Source organism: Geotrypetes seraphini, chromosome 6 (assembly GCF_902459505.1).
Source record: "Geotrypetes seraphini chromosome 6, aGeoSer1.1, whole genome shotgun sequence".
Classification (NCBI taxonomy): Eukaryota; Metazoa; Chordata; class Amphibia; order Gymnophiona; family Dermophiidae; genus Geotrypetes; species Geotrypetes seraphini.
This window is the reverse complement of record NC_047089.1, coordinates 23784141-23810549: the sequence shown is the minus strand read 5'-3', so window position 1 is coordinate 23810549 and position 26409 is coordinate 23784141. Positions and strand designations below refer to the sequence as shown.

Sequence of the window (26409 nt, the reverse complement as noted above, 5' to 3'; positions counted from 1 at the left end):
CATAGGAATGGAATGGACATTGGAGCATTTGTGCGGCTTTGTAAAAAACACAAGGGGCCTAATTTTTTTTTTAAATATATACTAAGATTTATAATTTCCTCTCTCCTTTCCCCCCCAAAGGTTTCACACTATTATTTTGGAAAACTGTAAACAGAAAAAAAGCAATTCAAATGCCTATGATTGACCTTCCTGGGTCTGACTGTGGGTTCTCATACTCTGTTGCAACATTTATGTTTGTCTCCCCACCCCCTTTTTTTCTCTCAGTTGTTTTTTTGTTTTTTTTTAAATCTCTCTCTCTCTCTCCCTCCCTTTCCCTAATCCCTCTTGACCCCTGTCAGAAAGGCTCAGGAGGGGAAGCATGCAATTTAGTTTGTAGGACGTTTAGAAGCCGGGATGCAGAACCACCAGAAAGAGCACCTCTACAAGATCCTAGTGATCGGGGACCTCGGGGTGGGTAAAACCAGTATCATCAAACGCTACGTGCACCAGAGCTTCTCGCCACACTACCGTGCCACCATTGGAGTAGACTTTGCCCTGAAAGTGCTGGACTGGGACTCGGAGACTGTTGTCCGACTACAGTTATGGGACATTGCTGGTGAGTAGGCTCAAGTCACGGAGATGATGAACAAAATGCGGGTTAAGGGGGGGGGGGAACTTGGCTTCACTCTCCCCACTGGATGCTCTACATACATTATAAACCTAAAATTGTGCTTGAAATAGTGCTGAATGTAGCTATACAGTATAATGAAAGAAGTGATAGATTCATGAGCTGGGTTTCAAGCCAGCTACAGAGGCTTTTAGCACAAGTAAGAGGAATGCACATGTGATGTTATGACTATTTGCTTCTACAAATTCCGACGGTTGTGCCGTTTCTTTAGCATAAAGCTCATGTATCTATGTAGGTTTAATCAAATAAAACGAAGATCAAGAATTAATTTGCTATGTTCCTTTAGCCCAAATACGAGGGGGTGCTGAAACGTTTTCAGCCCAACCAACCAACTTCCTGAATTCTGAGCGTTATTTTGCCACTGTAGCTGAAAAGAGTGTTATCTTATTTCGTTAAGTGCCAATTTGCAGAATCAAAAATTCTGTTTTATTTGACGTCGTTTCAGATCATTGATTGAACCATATCCACCTCATTCTCTTCTTGGCTGGGCTTAGAACTTTTCAGCACCCGCTCCTAGTGTGAAGCGGTTCAGTGTCTGGTAACCAGAGCTGAGATTGTGATGTCATAAATGCCTCATTCCACCAATAAGAGCCAACTTCATCAGCGATGTCACAATGGCTTGATTGTCCTATACTTGGCTCACTTTTAGTACATACGAGGGGGTGCTGAAAAGTTTTCAGCCCAACCAACCGACGTCCTAAATTCTGAGCGTTATTTTCCCACTGTAGCTGAAAAGAATGTTCTTAAAGTGCCTCGCCTTCCTCTCTATTAAGGAAATTAAAGCCTTAGGCAAGATATGTCGATCCTTTATCTTTTCTTTCATTAAAATTTGGAATGATCTCCATGTAGAAGTCAGTCTTCTTCCTTCTTAAAAACTCAAAAACTTAAAACCTAAAAAACTTACCTATTTCAGAAATTCTTAACTGACTCTCTAATTTAAATCAAGGATTATACACGATGAAGCCTTCACCTTAGGGCTCCTTTTACTAAGGTGCGCTAGCGTTTTTAGTGTACGCGGCAAATTAGCGCTAGCTAACCCTGCGCTACGCAGCTAGAACTAATGCCAGCTCATGGTGTTAGCATCTAGCGCGCGCTACTCTGCGAGTTAATGCCTTAATGCAGCTTAGTAAAAGGAGCCCTTAGGGTAATACCGCGCGCTAAACCGCCGGCCGCGCTAGCCGCTACTGCCTCCCTTGAGCAGGCGGTAGTTTTTAGGCCAGCGCGGGGGTTAATGCGTGATGAAACGTCGTGCGCGTTAACTCCGCTAGCGCGGCTTGATAAAAGGAGCCCTTAGTATCTTGTTCTCCTTGTTCTACAATTAATCTTTGTGAACCGAGTCAAGCGCCATTAAAGGGATGAATCGGTATATAGTGTAAGACCAAGGATTGGATTTTTTTGTCATTGTTTCAGATCACTGATTACACCATATCCAGATCATTCTCTTGGTTGGGCTGAGAACTTTTCAGCACCTCACCCCACCCCTCTTCGTATTATATTGCTGCTTACTGCAAAATCCTGTTTGCATAAAAGAAGTAAGAGCTATTATTTTATGTGAACAAAATTAGAAAGCAGTAATTATTATTCTACTTATATCAATTGTAAGCTATGCCATGCAGAGCTGAATCTCTGAAAAATAATTCATAATTGTAGATTTGTGTGAATTTTTTTTTCCGACGGACTGTGATACATTGTTTGATCTCTCTTCATTGATGTTCTTCTACAGTTGCTTGTTCTTGTTTTTTGAAATATACCAATAAAAATATTGAACTTTAAAAAAAAAAATAATTGTCTGTAATTTTCAAATATGCTGTAATTTTTAAAAAAATTTCAGCTCAATTTCTGTCAAAAATTATCTACTTTACATTGATAAAAAGATAATAGTTTTATTTATTTATATAGTAACATAGTAGATGATGGCAGATAAAGACCCAAATGGTCCATCCAGTCTGCCCAACCTGATTCAATCTAAAAAAAAATTTTTTTCCTTCTTAGCTATTTCTGGGCAAGAATCCAAAACTCTGCCCCGTACTATGCTTAGGTTCCTACTACTGAAATCTCCGTCATAGCTTACTCCAGCCCATCTACACCATCCCAGTCACTGACACCCTCCCCAGTCCCAGACAAGCAAATATAGTAGGTATCACAGTGGAATTTAGAAGAAATCTCCATTGAGCTAAGATACGCCAGCTTTTACAAAAATGCGGAAGCAGTTTTTAGTGCAGGCTGGCACGCTCCCGACGCTCATAGGAACTCTGAGTATTGGGAGCAACGCAGAGCATTCAGTGCGCTGGCCTTCGCTAAAAATCACTTTCGCGGTTTTGAAAAACAGGGGGGATAGGGCAGATTTAGCCATACCTGTATGGAACTATAAGTCTGTTCTAAGTTTATTGGCCAAAATAATGCAGATGGCAGATAGTTTTCTAAACTTCACTATAGCCCACTGAGCTATTCATATCTTTCTTACCAGCGGTAACCTTACATAAAAACATAGAAACATGATGGCAGATAAAGGCCAAATGGCCCGTCCAATCTGCCCATCCACAGTAACCATTATCTCTTCTTCTCTATAAGAGATCCCACGTGCCTATCCCAGGCTTTTTTGAATTCAGACACAGTCTCTGTCTCCACCACCTCTGCTAGGAGACTGTTCCATGCATCTATCACCCTTTCTGTAAAAAAGTATTTCCTTAGATTACTCCAGAGCCTGTCACCTCTTAACTTCATCCTATGCCCTCTCATTCCGGAGCTTCTTTTCAAATGAAAGAGACTTAACTCATGCGCATTTACGCCACGTAGCTATTTAAACGTCTATCCTATCTCCCCTCTCCCGCCTTTCCTCCAAAGTATACAGATTGAGATCTTTAAGTCTGTCCCCATACGCCTTATGATGAAGACATCCTTTTTATATCTTTTTGAAGGTGTGGCCTCCAGAATTGTACACAATGTTCTTTTTAATACCATATAGCATTGCTTCCATAAAATAATCTTTTCACAAAATATTTTTAATTATTTTATATATAATTTTTAATTTTCAATTTATTAATATACTTTCAAATCACAATGTGATAACAGGAATTGGAAAAACATTCTAGGCAAATTCACACATAAATTTGAATATTATCTCTTCGTCCACAAGAAAAGGGAATGAAAGATCTAAGATTCTAGGAAAATACTTAAAGGAAAATAAAGATAAATACAAGTGACTACGCAAATTTGAATCATGCTAGCGACCTAAACAGCTTTACAACTGTGAGACTAAACCTGGACGTGAACTACTTCTTTTGAGTTAAAAAAAAATCAATTAATTGTTTTGATGAAAAACCTGATATATTTTACTCTCATAGGAAACCAAACAAAAGGAAATCTTAATACAGAAGTAGTGCCAAGGGCTAAAGCCCTGGCTTTCAACCTTATAAATTCTTTTGAGATGCTCTAGATCAGGGGTCGGCAAACATTTTTTGTAAAGGGCCAAATAGTAAATATTTTAGGGCTCCTCTTTCTAAGATGTGCTAAGCATTTAAGCACACGCTAACCACACGCTAAATGCTAGCGTGTGCATGTTAGCGCACCTTAGTAAAACAGGGGGTTAGTTTTTGTGGGCCAAGGGGTAAACTCAATGATATTTTTGTAGAAAGGCCTTCTTAAATAACAAGCAAAAAAAAAGTTTTTGCAAATTTATTGAACAAAATATACCATAATCAAAATAATAATCAAGTTTCAAGTTTAATAAAATTTTTGATTAATCGCTTAATCACATTTCTAAGCGATGAACATTTTAAAAAAATTACAGAATAGATTTAAATAAATCAATTTTCTCTGGACACATTTCTTCGGCTGCAACAATTAAACATGATTTAATTAACTCGCCATCAGTGAACGGCTTTCCTTCCTTGGCTAATAAATGAGATACTCATAAACTTACTTTCATAGCAGCCTCATTTTCATTTTTGTGAAGAAATTGCGTTGCGATGAAATATTGGATATGGATATGCACTGGTCATAAAAGAAGAATTATAAATGACACAGAGAACTATTACAGATTCGCGATAGAACAGCATGAGCAGAATAGCGATACACAGAGGGGTCCTTATACAAAGGCGCGCTAAGGGCTCCTTTTATGAAGCCGCTTTAGTGGCTTTATCGCACGGGACTAAAAACTACCGCCTGCTCAAGAGGAGGCGGTAGCGGCTAGCACAGCGGGTAGTTTAGCGCACGCTATTACGTGCGTTAAACTGCTAACACGGCTTCGTAAAAGGAGCCCTAAGTGTTTAAGCGTGTGCTAACTGGTTTAGCGCGTGATAATTGATTGAGCACACACTAAACGCTAACGCATCCATAGGATATAATGGGCGTAGTGTCTAGCACGCGTTAAATCAATTAGCGCGCCTTTGTAAAAGAGGGGGATAGTACTATAAATGCTGCCAAATTGTAACTGCGACTGCATGGCATCACAGCAGAGGCTACCAAGAGCGAGAAAATGAGAAGCTGCAGGAGTGCCCCATGGGGTCTTTCTCACAACTCCGCAATTTGACTTGTCAGCCGCTATAGTGCGTACTTTGAAATTTTAAAGAATTTGAAATTGTAAAATCCATTCTTAGCTCATGGGCCGTACCGAAAGAAATGAGTATGTTCATAGTGGAGGATGTAGGAGAGTCTATGAGAGTGTGGCAAAGTGGTTAGAACTACATTCTCAGCACCCTGAGGTTATGGGTTCAAACCCATGCTGTTCAGGTTAGATCACACTTTTCTTTAGCCGTGCACACTCCCTTGACAACCTTGGCCAAGCTCCTGTTCCTTCCCAAGAGGCAAGAATTCTCTCATATTTTGGAGAACAGTTAATATAAGTTGTTAGGTGTCATTGGCTTCTGTTCAAGTCCTAGCAACTTGATGAATTGTGGATCTAAAAGGAAATAGGCTTTGTGCTAGTCCGGAAAGGTCCTTCAGCGTCATCCCCATGGTTGTTTTCAATGTGTCCAGCCATCTGATAGCAGGTCACCCTCTTTGCCTGGTTCCTTCTATTTTCCCAAACATGATGGTTTCGGGGCTAAAGGGTCTCCTGTACGAAGAAAGACTGAGCAAATTGCAGCTCTACACTCTCGAGGAGCGTAGGGAGAGGGGAGACATGATTGAGACATTTAAGTACATCACGGGACGGGTAGAGGTGGAAGATGATATCTTTCTTCTCAGGGGACCCTCGACCACAAGAGGACATCCGCTAAAACTCAGGGGAGGGAAGTTTCGTGGAGATGCCAGGAAGTACTTCTTCACGGAGAGAGTGATCGAGCATTGGAACAAGCTTCCAGTGCAGGTGGTCGAGGCACGCAGCATCTCAGACTTCAAGAACAAATGGGATACCTATGTGGGATCCCTACGAGGTCATGCCAAGGGTTAGGGTCACTAGGACTGAATGAGCGGGTCAGTAGAGTGACAGTATAATTACAATTATTCTTTAGGGGGTCAGTAGATTTAAGAGGGTGGGTAAATAGTGTGGGCAGACTTGATGGGCTATGGCCCTTATCTGCCGTCATCTTTCTATGTTTCTATGTTTCTATGTTTCTATGATGTCTCTCTCTTCTGATGGCGTGACCAAAGTAAGACAGCTGCAACTTTATCATTTGGGCTTTGAGTGACATAGCCGGTTTGATCTCCTTCAGAATTGATTTGTTAGTTCTCCTGGCGGTCCACGGTACGGCTGAAATCCTTCACCAGCACCAAAGCTCACACTCGAGAGGAGAAGACTGAGAGGCGATTTGATAGAGACTTTTAAAATATTAAAAGGATTTGATAAAATAGACCAAGAAGCAGCATTACTAACATTTTCAGATGTGACACGGACAAGAGGTCACGGCCTGAAACTGGGTGGTAGCAGGTTCAGGATAAATGCCAGGAAGTTTTGTTTCTCAGAATGAGTGGTGGGCGCTTGGAATTCTCTTCCTGAGGATGTTGTGGCGGAGACTACTCTTCGGGGTTTCAAGCACAAGTTGGATATTCACCTTCTTGCAAATCATATTGAGGGATACGGTAATTTCAGGTTTTCATAATAGAGAACCTAAACGGGCCGCCGCGTGAGCGGATCGCCGGACTTGATGGACCTCGGTCTGATCCGGGGAAGGCATTTCTTATGTTCTTATGAAGTCAATCTTCTTTCTGTTTTGTTTCTGTAGTGTCCAGCTTTCACATCCGTAACTGACCAGTGAGAAAATGAGCAGGTAGACAAGTCTGATCTTAGCTTGCCTTTGAATACTTTGTTGAGAGCCTTGGTTGAAGAGCAACCAAGTGCTATTCTGCGGACTATTTCCTCCCTGCTAGTGGCTTCTTCGTTTACAAAACAGCCCAGGAAATTGAAATCCTTTACAACTTCTATTCTGTCGCCTTCAAGTTCAAAATCTTTACCATTACCGTGTTCATGATCTTTGTCTTGTTTATGTTCACTTCTCATCCCATGTTATGACTTTCGGCTTTGACTTTGCTGAGTAGATACAGCACGTCTTCTTTGCTGCTGGTGATGAGCGTTGCCTAGCACAGGTGGTTTATATTTCGGCCACCAACTTTGAAAATGACACCCTCATCTTCCAAATTTGCTTTTCTGAAGATGGTTTCGCCGTACAGGTTGAACAGGTAAGGTGACAAGATGCATCCTTTGCCTGATGTCACATTTTATTGGAAACCAATCAGTGTTGCAGTATTCAGTTCTCACTGCAGCTTCTTGATTTTCATATGGGCTCTCTTATCATCTGAGTTATGTGTTTGGGTCTTCCCATTTGCACTGGAGTTCTCCATTGTTTATTGTGATCCACACAGTCAAAAGCTTTGCTGCAGTCGATGAAGTAAAGGTATAGGGGGTTTTGGTATTCATATAAGTACCTGTATTTAAATTGCAAAGCATTTTGCTTGTACCACAGAAAGATGGTATATGAAATAGATGACGCTTGCCTTTGGGTGCTTCTATTTTGATCTTCTCAAAGTATCTCCATTTATTCTAGCTTCTTCCCTTCAAGCCCAGAAGAATCAAATGTTTCAATTCAACGATTCTGAAAACTGAGTAGTCCAGCTTGGCTCCTGTACTCAAGCTCAGTGGCGTAGTAAGGGGGGGGCACCCCTGCCGCACGCATGCCCCCCTTCCTTTCCCCCATACCTCTAGCTGTTCACCACCATGAGTAACAACCTCAATGTGCTCCTCGTGACCGCATCTGCTCCTGATGATGTCACTTCCGGGTGCCGCGCATAGGAAATGACATCAGAGGGAGAGGATGCGGTCGCGAGGAGCACGTTGAAGTTGTCGGTTGTGGCAGTGAACAACTAGAGGGAAGGGGGGAACGCACACATGTGGTGGTGGGGGGGGGTCAGAGAAGGAGTGAGGGGTGGAGACGAGGGGTGGGGGAAGGGCACCACTGCTGCTAAAGCTTAAGAGCCAGAGGATGTGGTAACAGCGGATAGCGTAGCTGGTTTTAAGAAAGGTTTGAACAAGTTCCTGGAGGAAAAGTCCATAGTCTGTTATTGAGGAAGACATGGGGGAAGCTTGCCCTGGATCGGTACCATAGAATGTTGCTACTCTCTGGGATTCTAGAATCTTGCTACTCTTTGGGGATTCTGTATAGAATGTTGCTAATATTTGGGGTTCCGGAATCTTGCTTACTCTGAGATAATGGAATGTTGCTACTCTTTGGGGTTCCGGAATCTTTTGTTACTCTTTGGGATTCCAGAATCTTGCTATTCTTTAGGATTCTGAATGGAATGTTGCTACTCTTTAGGTTGTGGCCAGGTACTAGGGACCTGGATTGGCCACCGTGAAAACGGGTTACTGGGTCTCACCCAGTAAGGCTATTCTTATGTTCTTATGACTGCTCTGTGCAGCATTTTGCCTGGAGCCGGTTTTCTCTCCGTAACAACATGATTGTGCTAGTAATTACCTCAGCCACTGTTCTTTCTGAGGAAGAGGTTTCTGTAAATGGTATGCCACAATGAAAAAAAAAAAAAAAGGAATCGAAATTGGGACATCAAAGTATATTTCTGTATAATTTAAATAATTTTGGTCATTTTGTACTATAATGTTCATTTTTTTTGAAGAGCAGATTAAGAGCTGGATTCGTAAATGATTTCTTCCCATCTCAACAGAATGGAAGCCCGGACCATATGTAACAAAGAGAAAATAGCAAATTGAAACTCAAATCTAGCCGTCCTGTCATGCAGTTGTGTACTTTGTTATAAAATAATATGAGATATTTTCAATAGAAAGCTTTGCATTTTAAAGGTCGCTAGAAGCCAGATGAAATCTTTACACTTGTTCTCAATAAAAGAACATTGAAAATATGCAATAGCAGCATAGTAATCACGATAATTCAGTAATAATCTATTATTTTCATATTGTTCAACGCATTAAAAACATCAGCAGACAGAAAATGAAGATTTTCAAGCATTTAACTGGCTTTCACCGAGGACAGCGCAGATGGCGTGACTTACATTATCTGGGAGTGAGCCAGAGTACTATAATTACCATGGCCAATCATGTGAGAAATAGCATGGGATCTTTCTTTTTTTTCTGAGAAATGGTGCCTCGACTATATCACAAGATCCTCAGACACCATAGAACATAAGAATTTGCCTCCACTGGGTCAGACCAAAGGTCCATCGCGCCCAGCAGTCCGCACCGGCCCATCAGGTCCATGACCTGTCAGGTCACCATGATCCAGCCCCACAGCCCCCCCGCTTCCATCCACACTCCTTCCACGCTGACATCCACCCCCCTCTGCATCCCCCAATCCTCCCATCCTTCAGGAATCCATCCAATCCCTCTCCGAATCCACGCAGCGCACTCCTCCCGACCACTTCCTCCGGGAGCGCGTTCCATGTGTGGTCGGGCAGAGTACGCCACAGGGATTCAAAGGAGGACCGGATGGACTCCCAAAGGACAGGAGGACCGAGGGACACAGAAAGGGGTAGACATCAGCATGGAAAGAACACAGACAAAAACAAGGGGACCACAGGGCCAAATCATGACAACCTGACAGGGATTTAATAATGGTTTCAAGGGAAGAGTTGGGGATTATTTTCTAGACTGTTCTCCTAGGGGTGCTCAGAATGGCTTACATGAATTTGCTCAGGTACTCAAGCATTTTTCCCTGTCTGTCCTGGTGGGCTCATAATCTTTCTAATGTACCTGGGGCAATGGGGAGATTAAATGACTTGCCTAGGGTCACAAGGAGTAGCAAGGGTTTGAACCCACAACCTCAGGGTGCTGAGGCTGTAGCTTTCACCACTGCGCCACTCTAGAAATCAAAATGTAGTAAAAGTGAGCCAAGTCTAGTACAATGAAGCCATTGTGACATCACTGATCAGGTTGGCTCTTAGGCATTGGTGGAATGAGGCATTATGACATCACAATACCAGCTCTGGTTATCAGAGGCTGAAACTCTTCACACTGTTCATTTATTCAATTTTCTCTACCATTCTCCCAGGGGAGCTCAGAACGGTTTACATAAGTTTACATACTCAAGCATACGGTTTACATACTCAAGCATTTTTCCCTGTCTGTCCTGGTGGGCTCACAATCTTTCTAATGTACCTGGGGCAGTGGGGGATTAAATGACTTGCCCAGGGTCACAAGGAACAGCGTGGGTTTGTACATTCTATAATGGGTACTCATAGAAGAGCACCCATTAAATATTAGTGTTGGTGCCAGGAATTACATTTGCTGAAACTATGAGGGGATGCTGAAAAGTTTTCAGCCCAACCAAGAAGGGAATTATTTTTTTTCTTGTATGAAATGAAACAAAGTATCAATAAAATGTGGAATAACTTGTAAGTTTCATGGCTCCATATCATTCTCTTCTAGGTTGGACTGAGAACTTTTCAACAGTTCCTCGTATTGTGATGTCATAATTCCTCATTCCACCAATGCGTAAGAGCCAACTTCATTGGTGATGTCACAATGACTTGGTTTCCCGATACTTGTGCCCATTTACTAGATGCATTGAAATAACAAGTGTAAAGAAAAATTTGGAACAACTTGTAAGTTCCATGGCTTCAAATCATTCTCTTCTTGGTTGGGCTGAGAATGTTCCAGCTGCCCCTTTTAGCTGGAATCCCTGGCACTCAACTTGGTACACATGCCCGGCATTCTATAACAGAGCATGCAAATTTTAGCAACACCCAGGATCCATATATGTATCTCCCATAACCACACCCCCTTTTGAGTTGCACACCATGGGATTTGGGCTCACGTTTTTTTTTTTTAAATAGAGCGTAGCAAGATGTACATGCAAATCCAAATTGGGGCCAATTAGCACCCAACTATTGGAACTAATTTGGCTTGTTAGCCAATTTAGTTGGTCACACATCTTGGATCAGTGCCCAAATATCGAGGCCCAATTTTGGACACTATGGGGCTCATAATAAAAAAAAATAAAGATGTCCAAAAGCTGTCATAAGTCAGCATGTGGACACCATAATTGCCGGGACGTCAGTGTTGAATTTTTTTAAATTGTCTTCCTGGACGGTTGTGAGGCATCCAAGCCACTGAACATCCAAACTTTAAGGGGGTATGTTGGCAGGCGTGTTATGGGCAGGCTTAAACTTAGACGTCTTGAGGCGATAATCAGGCCTTTCCCATGATATCCTGGACAGAGCTTAGACAACTGGAGCGAGACTTATTTTAGAAGTGTCCACATGCTACAAAGGTACCCAAACTGATCAGATGGATGCATGACCACTGGATGCATGAAGGTATGACCCCCCCCCCCCAACACTCCCAAAGAGGTCTCTGACTCCCCCCTCCCACTCCCCACAGATCTGAATAAAACTGTACATACCTGTATCTAGATCAGTAGCATTTGGTGTAGAAAAGACGTGTGGAGTTACTTGACGGGTGCTATATGGAAACAGAGAGAGGGAGATCCAGGCCTACAGTATATACCACTCTATCCACTACATTTAGGGTGGAAAGTGTGAGCCCACCAAAACCCTACTATACTGCCATATAAGTGGCACCTGGAGGAATAAGTGCTAATGGGGGTGGTAGGCAGGTGGGTATAGTAGGTTTGGGGGGGAGTTTTATAGGGCTCACCAAACACTATTGAAAATGACCACATATGGAATCCTGGGGTACCCTCTACCACAAATATGCGCAAATTTCAGGTACCGAGTTTAGACAGAAAACAAGTTGGCCTTTGGGGCTCAGTGGGACTAGATGAAGGAATTGCTCTACAAAGCAGAGATTATTGAATATCTCGTGACTTGGATTTTGGTCTAGTAAAGCCCCAAAGAAAGATCATAAGACTCCCCGTGCTGTGTTAAGGCAGGGAGTGCACATGATCTTAGATGATTCTTTTTTCTTTTTGGAAAAAAAAGATTTGCAGTGTCAGTAGAGAAAAATGTTTTAGGTATAAAAGTCTACCCTTGGGGGGGGGGGGGTTTATAAATCACATCATGAAACTTGCCTTCGCAGCACAATTAATTATGCACAAATAAGTTAAAACAGTGTGACGATAATGTTGTGTTTTTGTTTTTTTATTTAGAAACAGCGTACAGTTGTAATAAAGCGTGCATGTACGCCACAGGAAATATCATATGATAAAGTGAGTTCTTTCGTCTTTGTTCAAGGACCTGGTTTTTCAGACTTTTTAGGCCTGATTCTGTGAAGTTCTATGATTCTAAAGTTAGGCACTGATACTGGCACCAATTCTACAAAACTTAGGTGCCCATTAAGAACATAAAAACATAAGAAGTGCCTCTGCTGGGTCAGACCTGAGGTCCATCGTGCCCAGCAGTCCGCTCACGCGGCGGCCCAACAGGTCCAGGACCTGTGCAGTAATCCTCTATCTGTACCCCTCTATCCCCTTTTCCAACAGAAAATTGTCCAATCCGTACTCTGCCCTATCACGCCCTCTGGAAGCGCATTCCAGGTGTCCACCACACGTTGGGTGAAGAAAAACTTCCTAGCATTTGTTTTGAATCTGTCCCCTTTCAACTTTTCCGAATGCCCTCTGGTTCTTGTAGTTTTCAAAAGTTTGAAGAATCTGCCATTCTCTACTTTCTCTATGCCCTTCATGATCTTGTAAGTCTCTATCATATCCCCTCTAATTCTCCTCTTCTCCAGGGAAAAGAGTCCCAGTTCCTCCAATCTTTCTCTTTCTCTCTCTTTCTCTCTCTCTCTCTCTCTCTCTCTCTCTCTCTTTCTCTCTGTCTCCATTTCTCTCTCTCTTTCTGTCCCTCTCTACTCTCTCTATGCCCTTCATGATCTTGTAAGTCTCTATCATATCCCCTCTAATTCTCCTCTTCTCCAGGGAAAAGAGTCCCAGTTCCTCCAATCTTTCTCTTTCTCTCTCTCTCTCTCTCTCTCTCTCTCTCTTTCTCTCTGTCTCCATTTCTCTCTCTCTTTCTGTCCCTCTCTACTCTCTCTATGCCCTTCATGATCTTGTAAGTCTCTATCATATCCCCTCTAAGTCTCCTCTTCTCCAGGGAAAAGAGTCCCAGTTCCTCCAATCTTTCTCTTTCTCTCTCTCCCTCTCTTTCTCTCTGTCTCCATTTCTCTTTCTCTTTCTGTCCCTCTCTACTCTCTCTATGCCCTTCATGATCTTGTAAGTCTCTATCATATCCCCTCTAATTCTCCTCCAGGGAAAAGAGTCCCAGTTCCTCCAATCTTTCTCTTTCTCTCTCTCTCTCTCTCTCTCTCTCTCTCTCTTTCTCTCTGTCTCCATTTCTCTCTCTCTTTCTGTCCCTCTCTACTCTCTCTATGCCCTTCATGATCTTGTAAGTCTCTATCATATCCCCTCTAAGTCTCCTCTTCTCCAGGGAAAAGAGTCCCAGTTCCTCCAATCTTTCTCTTTCTCTCTCTCTCTCTCTCTCTCTCTCTCTTTCTCTCTGTCTCCATTTCTCTCTCTCTTTCTGTCCCTCTCTACTCTCTCTATGCCCTTCATGATCTTGTAAGTCTCTATCATATCCCCTCTAATTCTCCTCTTCTCCAGGAAAAAGAGCCCCAGTTCCTCCAGTCTTTCAACGTATGAAAAGTTTTCCATCCCTTTTATCAGACATGTCGCTCTCCTCTGAACCCTCTCGAGTATCTCCATATCCTTCTTAAGGTACGGCGACCAATCTTGGACGCAGTACTCCAGATGCGGACGCACCATTGCCCAATACAACGACAGGATAACTTCTTTCGTTCTGGTTGTAATACCCTTCTTGATTATACCTAGCATTCTATTCACTCTCTTAGCGGCCGCTGCGCACTGTGCTGTCAGCTTCATTGTCATGTCCACCATTACCCCCCAAGTCCCTTTCTTGGGTACTCTTATTCAATAACATCCCTCCCATCGTATAGTTGTACCTCAGGTTTCTGCTTCCCACATGCAATACTTTACATTTCTCAGCGTTGAACTTCATCTGCCATCTCGTCGCCCATTCCCCTAGTTTGTTCAGGTCCCTTTGCAATTCTCCGCAGTCCTCTTTAGTCCGAACTCCACTAAATAGTTTGGTGTCGTCTGCGAACTCTATTATCTCGCACTTCGTCTCTGTTTCTAGATCATTTATAAATATATTAAATAGCAGCGGTCCGAGCACCGACCCCTGCGTAACACCACTCGCGACCCTCCTCCAGTCCGAGTAGTGGCCCTTCACTCCTACCCTCTGTTTCCTACCCACCAACCAATTTCTGATCCATTATAGAATCATACTTAGGGGTGTTTTAACTAAGGCACGCTGGTCATTCATAAAGTAAGGGGAGGGTCATTTCTGTTCAGGGAGGCCAAACCCCGCTGACCCTCCATCCTTCCCTCCCATCCGATCCCCGCCTTCCGTGACTATAAATATCTTCTGACAGAGAAGTGTCGGGCCAGCAGCATTCACACGCTTACTTACTATAATGACTAGACACCATTTTCTATTGAAAGTATATTTGCAAATGGGGGAGGAGGGTGAATTAAAGTTTTACTATAGGTTTAATCAATAGTAACGAATATTTATATTTGTATATTTTTGATTGAATGCTAAAGGAAAGGGTGGGTGGGAAGGGAATAAATTTATTTATTTGATGTTATACTAGAAAGAAATTCAAGTGATGTATTTAATTTTAAATGTTTTATTATTTGTACACTTGTTGTAAGATAAAAAAATGAATAAAGAATTTTTTAAAAAAAAGCATTTACAGGCTGCTTCACAGCCTTCTTGCTGGGGCCTTCTGTGCGTCGCGTTACTTTTATGGGCCCCAAATAAATATAAGATACTGTCTTATTTTTGGGGAAACATGGTAGGTGCTTAAGGGGGAGGGGGAAACCCCTTCATTAACTTTCCTAGAATAAGAGGGCTTTCCAAAGTTACTCAAAATTGCACTTCAGTCTTCAAAAAAATGGGCTGCGTAGTTAGGTGGGAGCTTTGTGGTGGTGAAGTTGCTTTGCTGCCTTTTAATTTACATCACCACCATTTAGCTAGTGCTAATTGACATAAGCATAGTAAATGGGAGCCTGTGTGTCTATGGAATAAAAGCTTTGTGAAAGAGGCCCTGAAGCCTTATTAAATAAAGATTTGTTTCCGTAGGCACATGAGGAACCGGATGAGGGTGCATATGCTATTAGAATTTAAAGAGAGACCTTAGCGTGCGAAGTGTGAAATGCTTGAGGTGCTTAAGTGCTCCAATTAACACATTTTCCAAACACACAAAATGCATTTCAATGTATTATCCATTTTTATTTTTTTTTTAGGAGCCTCACAGCAGCTGTATTAGGCAACGCAACAAAAACAGAGGGTTGTGGTTGTATTTTTAAATCCGAGGGCAATATTCAGAACTTTGCAGAGTTAGAGGCCGATATGGGGGAAGCCGCTGCTTGCCCTGGATCGGTGGCATGGAATGTTGCTACTCTCTGGGGTTCTAGAATCTCGCTACTCTTTGGGGATTCTTTACGGAATGTTGCTACTATTTGGGGTTCCGGAATCTTGCTTACTCTGAGATAATGGAATGTTGCTACTCTGGGATTCCAGAATCTTGCTATTCTTTAGGATTCTGAACGGAATGTTGCTACTCTTTAGGTTGTGGCCGGGTACTAGGGACCTGGATTAGCCACCGTGAGAACAGGCTATTGGTCTTGATGGACCATTGGTCTCACCCAGTAAGGCTATTCTTATGTTCTTATTTGGTTCATGGTCGGTAGGTGCCTAAATCCATGATCTATACCAGGCCATTTCTTGCAACTGGCAATGAATATTCAGTTTCACTTTTAAGTATGGCAACTTAACTGGTTAAGCAGGTTTTCCACTCACTAAGGCCGTTTTTAGCACTGCTGGGAAATTTCTATTCTACAATAATGGTCACACACTAATGGGATATTAGCATATGGTCATTACTGTGCAAGCACTTAACAATACTTATTTCTGTAGGTGGAAAGGCCCAGATTCTATAAATGGTGCCTTCCAAAAAGTGGGCATGGTTAGAGGGCAGATTATTGTCGGATCTTGGGCGTGTTTGGTGTCTAGGCATCAAGAAAATCCTGGCATAAATAGGAGGCAGTGTTGTAGTAAACGTGGTCTGCCCTGGGTGCCATCTTGGTGGGGATGCCAGCACCCATCCTCCCCCTCCGCTCCTTCCCAAATCCGCCCCCTACCGCCGCATGTGTGCTCCCCTTCCCTTCCATCATACCTCTTTCATTTTCCCGAAGCGAGCAGTATCACAAACGTGCTGCCTGCGTTGCTGTCGGCTCTCTCTGACGTCACTTTCAAGTCCCGCCCCTAGGAAGTGACATCAGAAGGGGAGCCGACATGACGCGGACAGCAAGCTCATAATACTGCTTGCGCTGGGAAAATGAAAGAGGTGTGGGGGAAGGGGCGGGTGGGTGGGTGGAGCAAATGTCGGGGGAGGGTCATCACCGCCCCGGGCACCACTCAGCCTCACCGCCACTAAGAGGCGCCTAAGATTTTGATGCCTATTTGCACGTAAATCCAATTTAGGCACCACTAGGCTTGATTCTATAAATGGTGCCTAATTGAAGATTGACATGCGCTATGCGCAACACTTCTCAGTGCCTATCTTTTAGCCGTCGTTTATAGAATCAGAGCCTAAGGGCTCATGTGCTAACCATGCACTGGGGTGGGCAACTCTGGTCCTCGAGGGCTGGAATCCAGTCGGATTTTCAGGATTTCCCCAAGGAATATTCATTGAAAGCAGTTCATGCAAATAGACCTCATGCATATTCCTTGAGGAAATCCTGAAAACTCAACTGGATTCTGAGTGTCAGGTCAAAAGCGCGCCGGGACAAAGGCGCGCGCAGACAATTGAGCGCAACGCGGAGCCGCGTGCCAAAGAAAATGACTGTTTTAAAGGGCTCCGACGGGGGGGGGTGTGGGGGAACCACCCCACTTTACTTTATACAGATCGCGCCACGTTGTGGGGGCGTTGTGGGGGGTTTGGAGGGTTGTAACCCCCCACATTTTACTGAAAACTTCACTTTTTCCCTAAAAAACAGGGAAACAGTTAAGTTTCCAGTATAATGAGGGGGGTTACAACCCCCCAAACCCCCCACAACGCCGCCGCAATCTGTATTAAGTAAAGTGGGGGGGTTCCCCAACAAAACCCCTTGTCAGAGCCCCTAAAAACATTCTTTTTCTTCGGCACGCGCTTCCGTCTTGCGCTCAGTTGTCGGCGCGCACCTTTGTCTTCGGCGGTTTTGTCTATGAACCGGATTCCGGCCCTCAAGGACCAGGGTTGCCCACCCCTGCATCGGTTAGCACATGGCAGTGTATCTGTGCTGATCAATGCATAACACGCCTACTCTCTGCCTACTCTCTCTTTTATTGTTTAGTGCTTGGGTAATGCGTGCGCATGCAAAATCTATGGCAGGAAGCCTGAGCACGCCCCACAATAGTGCGTTAACCTGCGGTAAGCGTGTGCCAGTGCTGACCACAGCTTAGTTAAAGGATCCCTAAATTAAGCTTGAAAGGTGTAGGTACCGCTAAATACCGCTAAGCCGGCTAACTGCCGATATTCAGCGGGAGACGGTCAGCTATCTGCCGTTGACTATCCCGCTCACTGGATTGTGGAATCCTTATCTGTGGATAATTGATGTTCTCATCCTCAGTATATCTGCAGGGATCCACCATTAATTAAAAATTTGAACTGGTTAAAATTTTTGTTCATTCTGTGATTGTCAATACAAGACCATTAAGAACCATTTTGCATGTGTTATTTGATTTTTATTTTTATTTTTTTAGATCATTTCAAGTATTTTATCAATTTGTTTATATTAGTTTCAAGTTTATTTCTGTTTTTGATTAATCGCCTATTTTAATTTCTAAGCGATGTACATGGTACAATAAAATACTATAAAGAAACTTTAATAAAATAACAATGTTTTCCAATTCTGACTGACATGAGTAATAGGAAGGCGGGTAAAGTTACATTTTTGGGTATGGTGAAAAAAGGGAAGAACAAAAGGAGGGGTATAAAATTTACCAAAGCACATTTCGTAAACAATAGTTAATCGTCTGTTATTTAGAGATTAAAAGCATCCTTAAATAAATAGGTTTTTAAAAAGATTTTAAACTTTGCCATATCTTGTTCTGTTCTAATGTACTGGGGGAGAGTATTCCACCATTGTGGCCCCGCGACAGTAAACATTAGTGTTTTATTCATGTGTTGCTGGGTTTTGTTTTTATGGATTTGTAATTTTATTCTCTTGTATGATTTGTTTTTTATATATGATGATGGATATATTTTAGCATGTTTTCACATGTTGTGTTTTATATTTATGTTTTAATTGTTTATGTCAGTTTATGAATAAATGATATTATTTGGTTTGTTTACAGACTCCTGAAGAAGGTATTATTTCAAGGACCGAAATGTTTGCAGCGTTGAGTCTGCTTACACTATAGAACTGAGTCCTTGCTTACAATAAAGATCCCGTTTGGAAACATCTCACCATTCCCACTTGTTTGTCTTCGACTATGTCATGTCACAAAGTTGGTCACTGCCAAAATCCATCAGCTCTCCGGCCAGATAGACCCGCTGAAAAAGCAAGTCTATCTTTGGCTGCTAGGTTTACAGTAAGCCGATGGCTATCGGATTGGCTGGCTAAGTCCGTGGCAGCTAACTTTAAATCGGAATGTCAGTGCTGGTGGCCGGATACAGCTCCAGCTTTGAGTATTTGCGATCGCCTTTGACCATGAGAGGTAGCTGGGCTGCCTTCCGCAGTCTGAATATCGGGCCGATGATGTTCTAACACAAATTTGTCTTTATCTCATACTGCAGGGCAAGAAAGATTTGGAAATATGACACGGGTCTATTACCGAGAAGCCGTGGGAGCATTTATTGTGTTCGACGTTACAAGGCCTTCGACGTTTGAAGCGGTGATGAAATGGAAAGAAGATTTAGACTTTAAATTAACTTTACCTAACGGCGCACCTGTGTCGACGGTGCTGTTGGCCAACAAATGTGACCAGGGAAAAGACGTATTTATGAACAATGGCATCAAAATGGACCAGTTCTCCAAGGAGAATGGTTTCGTGGGCTGGTATGAAACCTCTGCAAAGGTAATTATTAATTTACTTACTTATGGGTGTACTAAAAAAGATACGACCGTGATATCTGCAAAGTTTAACTGCACATTTGTATCCTGCTGTATCCGAATGGTTGAGCTAAGCATTGATATTATTTTAATTAACCCTTTTGCCCCCAATACAGCTGCTGTTAAAGCTTATAGTTCTTATAAATAATTTCATTTCATTTTGGCCCTCTTCTACTAAGGTTTCTACCATGGTCCGGGGCACTAAATGTTCCGGCGCTGCTTTGAAGCGCGTAGGAATTCTCGTGTCAATCACACTTAGGCTCATATTACAGAGTCGCGCCTCACTTAAAATTTAGGCACTTGTCCTTTAGAAAATCACATCTAGCCGTTCCTAAGCCCTTATCCTCCCCTATACACGCCTACTTTGGAATTTGGCACCGCTAGACCCCCCCATGCAATAGATGTCTATCGTTTGTAGAATTGCGTCTAAGAAGATCGGCGCACATCGCCCAATTAATATTTATTTTTTTCAATTATCAGCTTGTTAAAGCTCATAATTGAAGCCAATTTCCTAATTGTTAGGAGCCTCATATATTTCCAACATAGAACATTGGACACCCGATGTAGGCCTTCACACTGAGTAGCAAAGAACAACAACAATGGTGACCAATTGGTGTTCAGTCTCTTTATATTGTAATTGACTCGACACGATCGTGTTGCGGCCCATGAGGGGCCTGCCTCAGGAGTCTTGTAGTTAAATCGTGATAGATGAAATCACAATGTTCTTGTACTCCTCTTGAGAAATACTGGTACCAGGGCAGGATTAATTCGTTGAGGGCCCCTAGGCACACAAGGCCCCCCTGCCCCGCCCCACCCCATCATGCACCCAGGCGGAAATAGGAAGCTACATCAGAGGGAAGGTTTGGGCAAGCAGCACCGCTTGCAAAATTACGGTTCCCGTTGCCTTTCTTACCTGCGTTGCTTGCTTGTCTTACTTTCCGTCAGTGGGGGGCCGCGTTGCTGATCGGGGGGGGTGGGGGCTGCGTTGCCGATCGATGCTGGAGGGGCCCATCGCCGTTTAGAAAAAACAATGTTGATGCTCTCCTTCATCGGACTCCCCCCTGACCATTTCAGGCCCTACCCATGTGCATACTTGGCCAATTGGTTAATCCTGGTACCACTCCTTGTGAAACCTGCATATGCGCCTGAACTGCTAGCTTGAAAAACACCAATTGGTCACTTCTGTTGTTGTTGTTCTTTGCTATTTACTGGTTTGAAGGCAGACTCTCCTGTTCGTTTTCCAAGGCATTCACACTGAAACATGGCTGTGTGGAGTCTGGCTTCTCCAATTCTGATTTCTTGCTTGAAAGATGGACTGTTTGTCTTTCTATTATGGTTGATAAATAAATTAAAAGTGACTTTGTTACACATCCAGTGAACCCTTTGGGCCTGATTCTATATAGATCCCCCAAACAATCGGTGCTGACTAGAGCAGCGCTAAGCGTGATTCTATAAAAAATTAGGCGCACTGTGTAGAATCGCGCTTAGCACCACCTAAGCAGGGTTACCAGACATCTGGATTTACCCAAACGGCTTTTCAAAACCCGGCACTTTGTCCAGGTTTTGAAAAGCTTTGAGCTCGGGGCCATGTCTGGAGAGCAATCTGTGCATGCGCAGATGCGAAGCAGTGACATCATGCATAGAAACATAGAAACATAGAAATAGACGGCAGATAAGGGCCAAGGCCCATCCAGTCTGCCCACCCTAATATCCCGCCCCTACCTTCGCCCTGTGAATAGATCCCACGTGTCTATCCCATTTGGCCTTAAAATCAGGCACGCTGCTGGCCTCGATCACATGCAGTGGAAGACTATTCCAGCGATCAACCACCCTTTCAGTGAAAAAGAATTTCCTGGTGTCCCCGTGCAGTTTCCCGCCCCTGATTTTCCACGGATGCCCCCTTGTTGCCGTATGCAACATTCATGTTATCTATTCTAGAAACATAGAAACACAGAAATAGACGGCAGATAAGGGCCACGGCCCATCTAGTCTGCCCACCCCAATGACCCTCCCCTACCTTTCTCTGTGAATAGATCCCACGTGTCTATCCCATTTGGCCTTAAAATCAGGCACGCTGCTGGCCTCAATAACCCGAAGTGGAAGACTATTCCAGCGATCAACCACCCTTTCAGTGAAAAAGAATTTCCTGCTGTCCCCATGCAGTTTCCCGCCTCTGATTTTCCACGGATGCCCCCTTGTTGCCGCGGGACCCTTGAAAAAGAAGATATCTTCTTCCACCTCGATGCGGCCCGTGAGATACTTGAATGTCTCGATCATGTTTCCCCTCTCTCTGCGTTCCTCGAGTGAGTACAGCTGCAACTTATCCAGCCGTTCCTCGTACGGGAGATCCTTGAGTCCCGAGACCATCCGGGTGGCCATTCTCTGGACCGACTCCAGTCTCAGCACATCCTTACGGTAATGCGGCCTCCAGAATTGCACACAGTACTCCAGGTGGGGGTCTCACCATGGATCTATACAATGGCATAATGACTTCCGGCTTTCGGCTGACGAAACCCCTGCGTATGCAACCTATGACTTGTCTTGCTTTGGATGAAGCTTGCTCCACTTGATTGGCAGCCTTCATGTCCTCACTGACGATCACCCCTAGGTCACGTTCTGCTTCAGTTCTTGTTAGGATCTCGCCATTTAGGGTGTAAGTCTTACATGGATTTTGGCTGCCCAGGTGCATGACTTTGCATTTTTTGGCATTGAAGCTGAGTTGCCAGGACCTAGACCAACGCTCCAGTAGGAGTAGGTCGTGCATCATGTTGTCGGGCATTGAAACATCATCTATTGTGCATTTGCCCACTACATTACTTAGTTTGGCGTCATCGGCGAATAATGTTATTTTACCCCGAAGCCCTTCTGCCAAGTCCCTTATAAAGATGTTGAATAGGATTGGGCCCAAACAGGTGAGCTAATATGTTTCACGACTTTCTTTTATTCACTCAGTGACTCGGCATGTACATGTTTCGGCCCACCTGGCCTGCATCAGGAGCCTTATGCTTTGCAGAAGTAACGCTAAAATTTATCAATTCAAGGACTTGGCCCACTATATTTGATAAGCATGTGCTAGCTTATACAATAGTTTCTGTAGAAAGCTTCCCCTCTGTGCAGGCACTGGAGCTTAGCTTCTCCTCTGGAAGTCTGGGCTCCCTCTAAAGTTCTCTGGCATGCTTGGAGGCCTTCCAAACGCGGCTCCGAGCTCAAGAAGAGGAGGTTTGTGGGAGGGGCTGGAGTGGAATCAGGCGTGATTTGGGTGAAACAGGGCAGGGCTGGTTGGACCTGGGCGGGGCCGAGGGGGCAGGGCCAAATGTCCGGATTTTACTCATGTAAAATCTAATAACCCTACACCTAAGTTTTCAAGTTTAAAGTTTTATTTAAAATTTGATTAATCACTTAATCGTACTTCAAAGCGATGTACATAATTAAAAGCTTTACAACTTTCAGGGGGGACGGAACATCTAACCGAGACTCGACGTACTTGACATACGTTAGAAAAGGGAAAAAGGGTAAGAAGTGCAATAATTGATAGAAAAGGAAACAAGGGATAAAACAACAGGGAGGTGCTAAGTAGAGGTGTCAAGAGGGAACAGAGGTTAAAATTTAATGGCGCTAACCAGATCTAAGGGACTAATCAGTCAAAGGCATCTTTAAAAAGAAAGCACTTTAACTTGCTTTTTCTTTTTTTTTAACTTTATTTAGTTTTTAATGCCAACAAAAAGTGCAATACAATTTATATCCAAATAATGATAATCAACCAAGCACTTATAATCAATCAATATCTATACAAAAGATAAAAATTCCCTCCCCCATCCATCATTACCATTAACTTGCTTTTAAATCTGTCTATAAGATGTTCCACTGTTACGTAAATAAGTAGGGAATTCCACGTTTGTGGAGCAGTGAGGGAAAATATATTTTGTCGACGTGTGGCGATAAGTTTAAGGGAGGGGAGCATCAGTAGGTGTTGGTCGCTGGATCTAAGCGTTCTGGCGGGAGCCTAGGGAACCAAAAGTCTCTCAATGAAGGCCGGGACTTTGTAAAGAAGAGACTTGGGCGTTATCAGGCATATTTTAAAGGTTATGCGATGAGACACCGGAAGCGTTGTTAGGCATTGCTAGGCATTCTGACTTTAGGTGCGCCATATTTAATGCCAGGTTTTCTTTACCTAAATACCTGCACCTAATTTTAAAAGAGACGCCTAACTCAAAAACACACACATGAGGCGCCCCTAACCATGCCCATTTTTTTTTTTTTTTTTTAGTTAGGCGCTTTGGACTAGGTGCCTACATTTTGTAAAATCGTGTTTTTTGGAGTTAGCTGCCTAAATTTCACTTATCGGCACCGATTAAGCCTATTAACCAATTACGGTGGACTAAATAGGATTTGCCAGTTCGGTTTTCCTTTTAAGCCCTCATTGCTACTCCATCATGCGTTCGAAGCAACGTGGAAAGTGTAAACGTCACACATCGTTTATAACCCAAAACAACAGCAATACATTAAAAAAAAAAAAAAAAAAAGTCAGGTTTCTTTAAAGTGATGTTGTGTTCCAGTTTTAATGGAGCAGGGACTGTCTTCCAGTGTATCGTTCAGTTTGGTGTAGTGCTGTATACGCCTGGTAACACTATGGAAATGATCAGTAGCAATAGTAATGGTTATCAGCCATGAGCACATGAATTTTTGAGCTATTTCAGGTTAGTAAACAATTCGCCATTGGCTTGGCTTCAAGGCAGTGTTAGTAAACTCTAGGGGGAAACCATTACCCTACATGAAATGACTATAGATTTAATGACTCTTTCCCCCACCTTCCTCTGACCTGCCACTTAGTTTGCTGTCAGGTGATTAGAATGAAGTTAATATCTATACCTTTGGTCTTCCTAATCAATTTTTAGTCAAATTATCATATATACCCAGAAAAGTGATTATACTATAATAAGACCAGCGGAGGAAGTTAACACAATTAAAATGATTAATTGTGAACAAGAATTTTGCGATCAATCCACTGCCCTAGAACTTACAGCAGGGGTGTCAAAGTCTTTCCTTGAGGGCCGCAATCTAGTTGGGTTTTCAGGATTTCCCCAATGAATATGCATGAGATCTATTAGCATACATTGAAAGCAGTGCATGCAAATAGATCTCATGCGCATTCGTTGGGGAAATCCTGAAAACCCGACTGGATTGCGGCCCTCGAGGAGGGACTTTGACACCCCTGACTTACCGTTACCCTCCAGGACTGAAGTCTGTGCGTCAAAAAATCTTTCACCCTTGCTGTTCTGTTTATCTAGCACGGACATCCTGAGACAGTCCATCACTGACCATCTTTTTTGTTCCTTCAAGTCGCTTCAGCTGTCAAGGCACTAACTTCCTTTTCTCAAGCATTAGCATGCGGAACAACTTCCAGAAAATAATGTAGACTCTAATTATACCAGGGTGATGAAATTAGCTTCTTCCCTCTCTCTCTAAGCTGCTAATTCAGTCACTGCCTGCGCACGGAGACCCGCCTCACTGACTCAACCCGCCTCACTGACTCAAAGTCAAAGTCCCTCCTCGAGGGCCACAATCCAGTCGGGTTTTCAGGATTTCCCCAACGAATGCGCATGAGATCTATTTGCATGCACTGCTTTCAATGTATGCTAATAGATCTCATGCATATTCATTGGGGAAATCCTGAAAACCCAACTAGATTGCGGCCCTCGAGGAAAGACTTTGACACCCCTGCTGTAAGTTCTAGGGCAGTGGATTGATCACAAAATTCTTGTTCACAATTAATCATTTTAATTGTGTTAACTGGATTGATCTGTTCTCTGCCTTCCCTTCCCCAGCTACATTGTGGTGCATAGCTGTACCTGCCTTCCTCCGCTGGTTCCCACAACACTTCCTGCAGCCACGTTCCAGTCTCAGAAACAGGAAGTCGTATCAGAAGAGGTGGGATCCGCGGAAACTGAGGGATGGAAGGCAAGGCAGAGAATATCCTGGCACAAGCTCCTGGAGTAAAAATCCAGTCTGCTATTGAGACAGACTGGGGGGGGGGGGGGGGGGGGGGGAGGGGGGAGCCACTGCTTGCCCTGAGATCGGCAGCTTGGTATTACATTACATTATCATTTATATACCGCATAACCTGATTTAGTTCGATGCGGTTTACAACTTTAAGAATCTGAGATGATCTCAGCAACCACAAAATGACAAATTATCGTGTCCTGATTATATGTTACAGAAATTTATCAAATATAGATAGGTTTTCAACAGTTTCCTGAAATGTTTATACAATAAAGCGTTAGCTATTAGCCGACTAAGGCCCCCTTTTACTAAACCGCGCTGGTGGTTTTTAGCGCCGGGAGCTACGCTGAATGCTGTGCGCTGCTCCCGTTTTTGTGACACCCAAAAAAATCAAAGCTGATAAAAATTAGTACTAAGCGCTATTCTATAAAGCATTTCAGTCAAGGTTCAAAACTATTTAACCAGCCAGAAACAACCGCCGGTCCATTAAAGAGCTTGTTTATGGCTATCCCATCATTTTCAGTGGCACTTAACTGGTTATCGTCGCTGAAAATGGCCGATTAGCAGCACACTCAAAAGTGGCTAACTTGTTGGCATTCTACGGATGGAGTCAGGTGTGACAGTGACCCTGGGCTGCGCAGTGGGGATCCTTTATTCAGTACCCTGGAGGTCCCTGTTACTGCCTTTAAGCAGAGATTATGCCTGGAAGTGCCCCAGAGCAGAAAACTACAACTCCCAGAACTCCCTAGGTTTATTCCTTTCCCTATAACAGGCAGTATTTAGAACCCATGGTAAAAGGCGGATGGTTCCTGTAAGATTCTGCCTGAATTAGTAGAGGGGCAGGATAATGCAAGGCCCTTTATCTCTGATAGCTTGCCAAGCATAGAGGGGAGTCCAGAGAAAGGGAGAAGCAGGGAGTCCTGGAAGGCTCTCCCACACCAGTTGGCTGATTTGGGGAAATGGAAGATGTCAGCCCAGCGCCAGAGGGTCCTGCAGAGGAAACTTGCCCCAGACGCCACCATGCAGTGGGAAAGTAGCTCACCCTTGGAACTAGAGGGGAAGTACGGCATGTAATGTAATGTAATGTAATTTATTTCTTATATATCGCTACATCCGTTAGGATCTAAGCGGTTTACAGAAAATATACATTAAAATTATAAGTAAGAAAGGTACTTAGAAATTCCCTTACTGTCCCGAAGG

At 43.4% G+C, this 26409-nt stretch overlaps 1 protein-coding gene across 1 annotated transcript in view; it reads left to right on the top strand.

The window, feature by feature from the left end:
* Positions 1–352: 352 nt before the first annotated feature.
* The window catches only part of RAB38 (RAB38, member RAS oncogene family), a 65458-nt gene continuing 39401 nt past the window's right edge, over positions 353–26409 (top strand). The window contains exons 1-2 of the mRNA XM_033950633.1: positions 353–595; positions 18894–19174. Coding sequence (XP_033806524.1) covers positions 394–595; positions 18894–19174 — 483 coding nt within the window. The 5' untranslated portion in view covers positions 353–393. The remainder of the gene's footprint in view (positions 596–18893; positions 19175–26409) is intronic.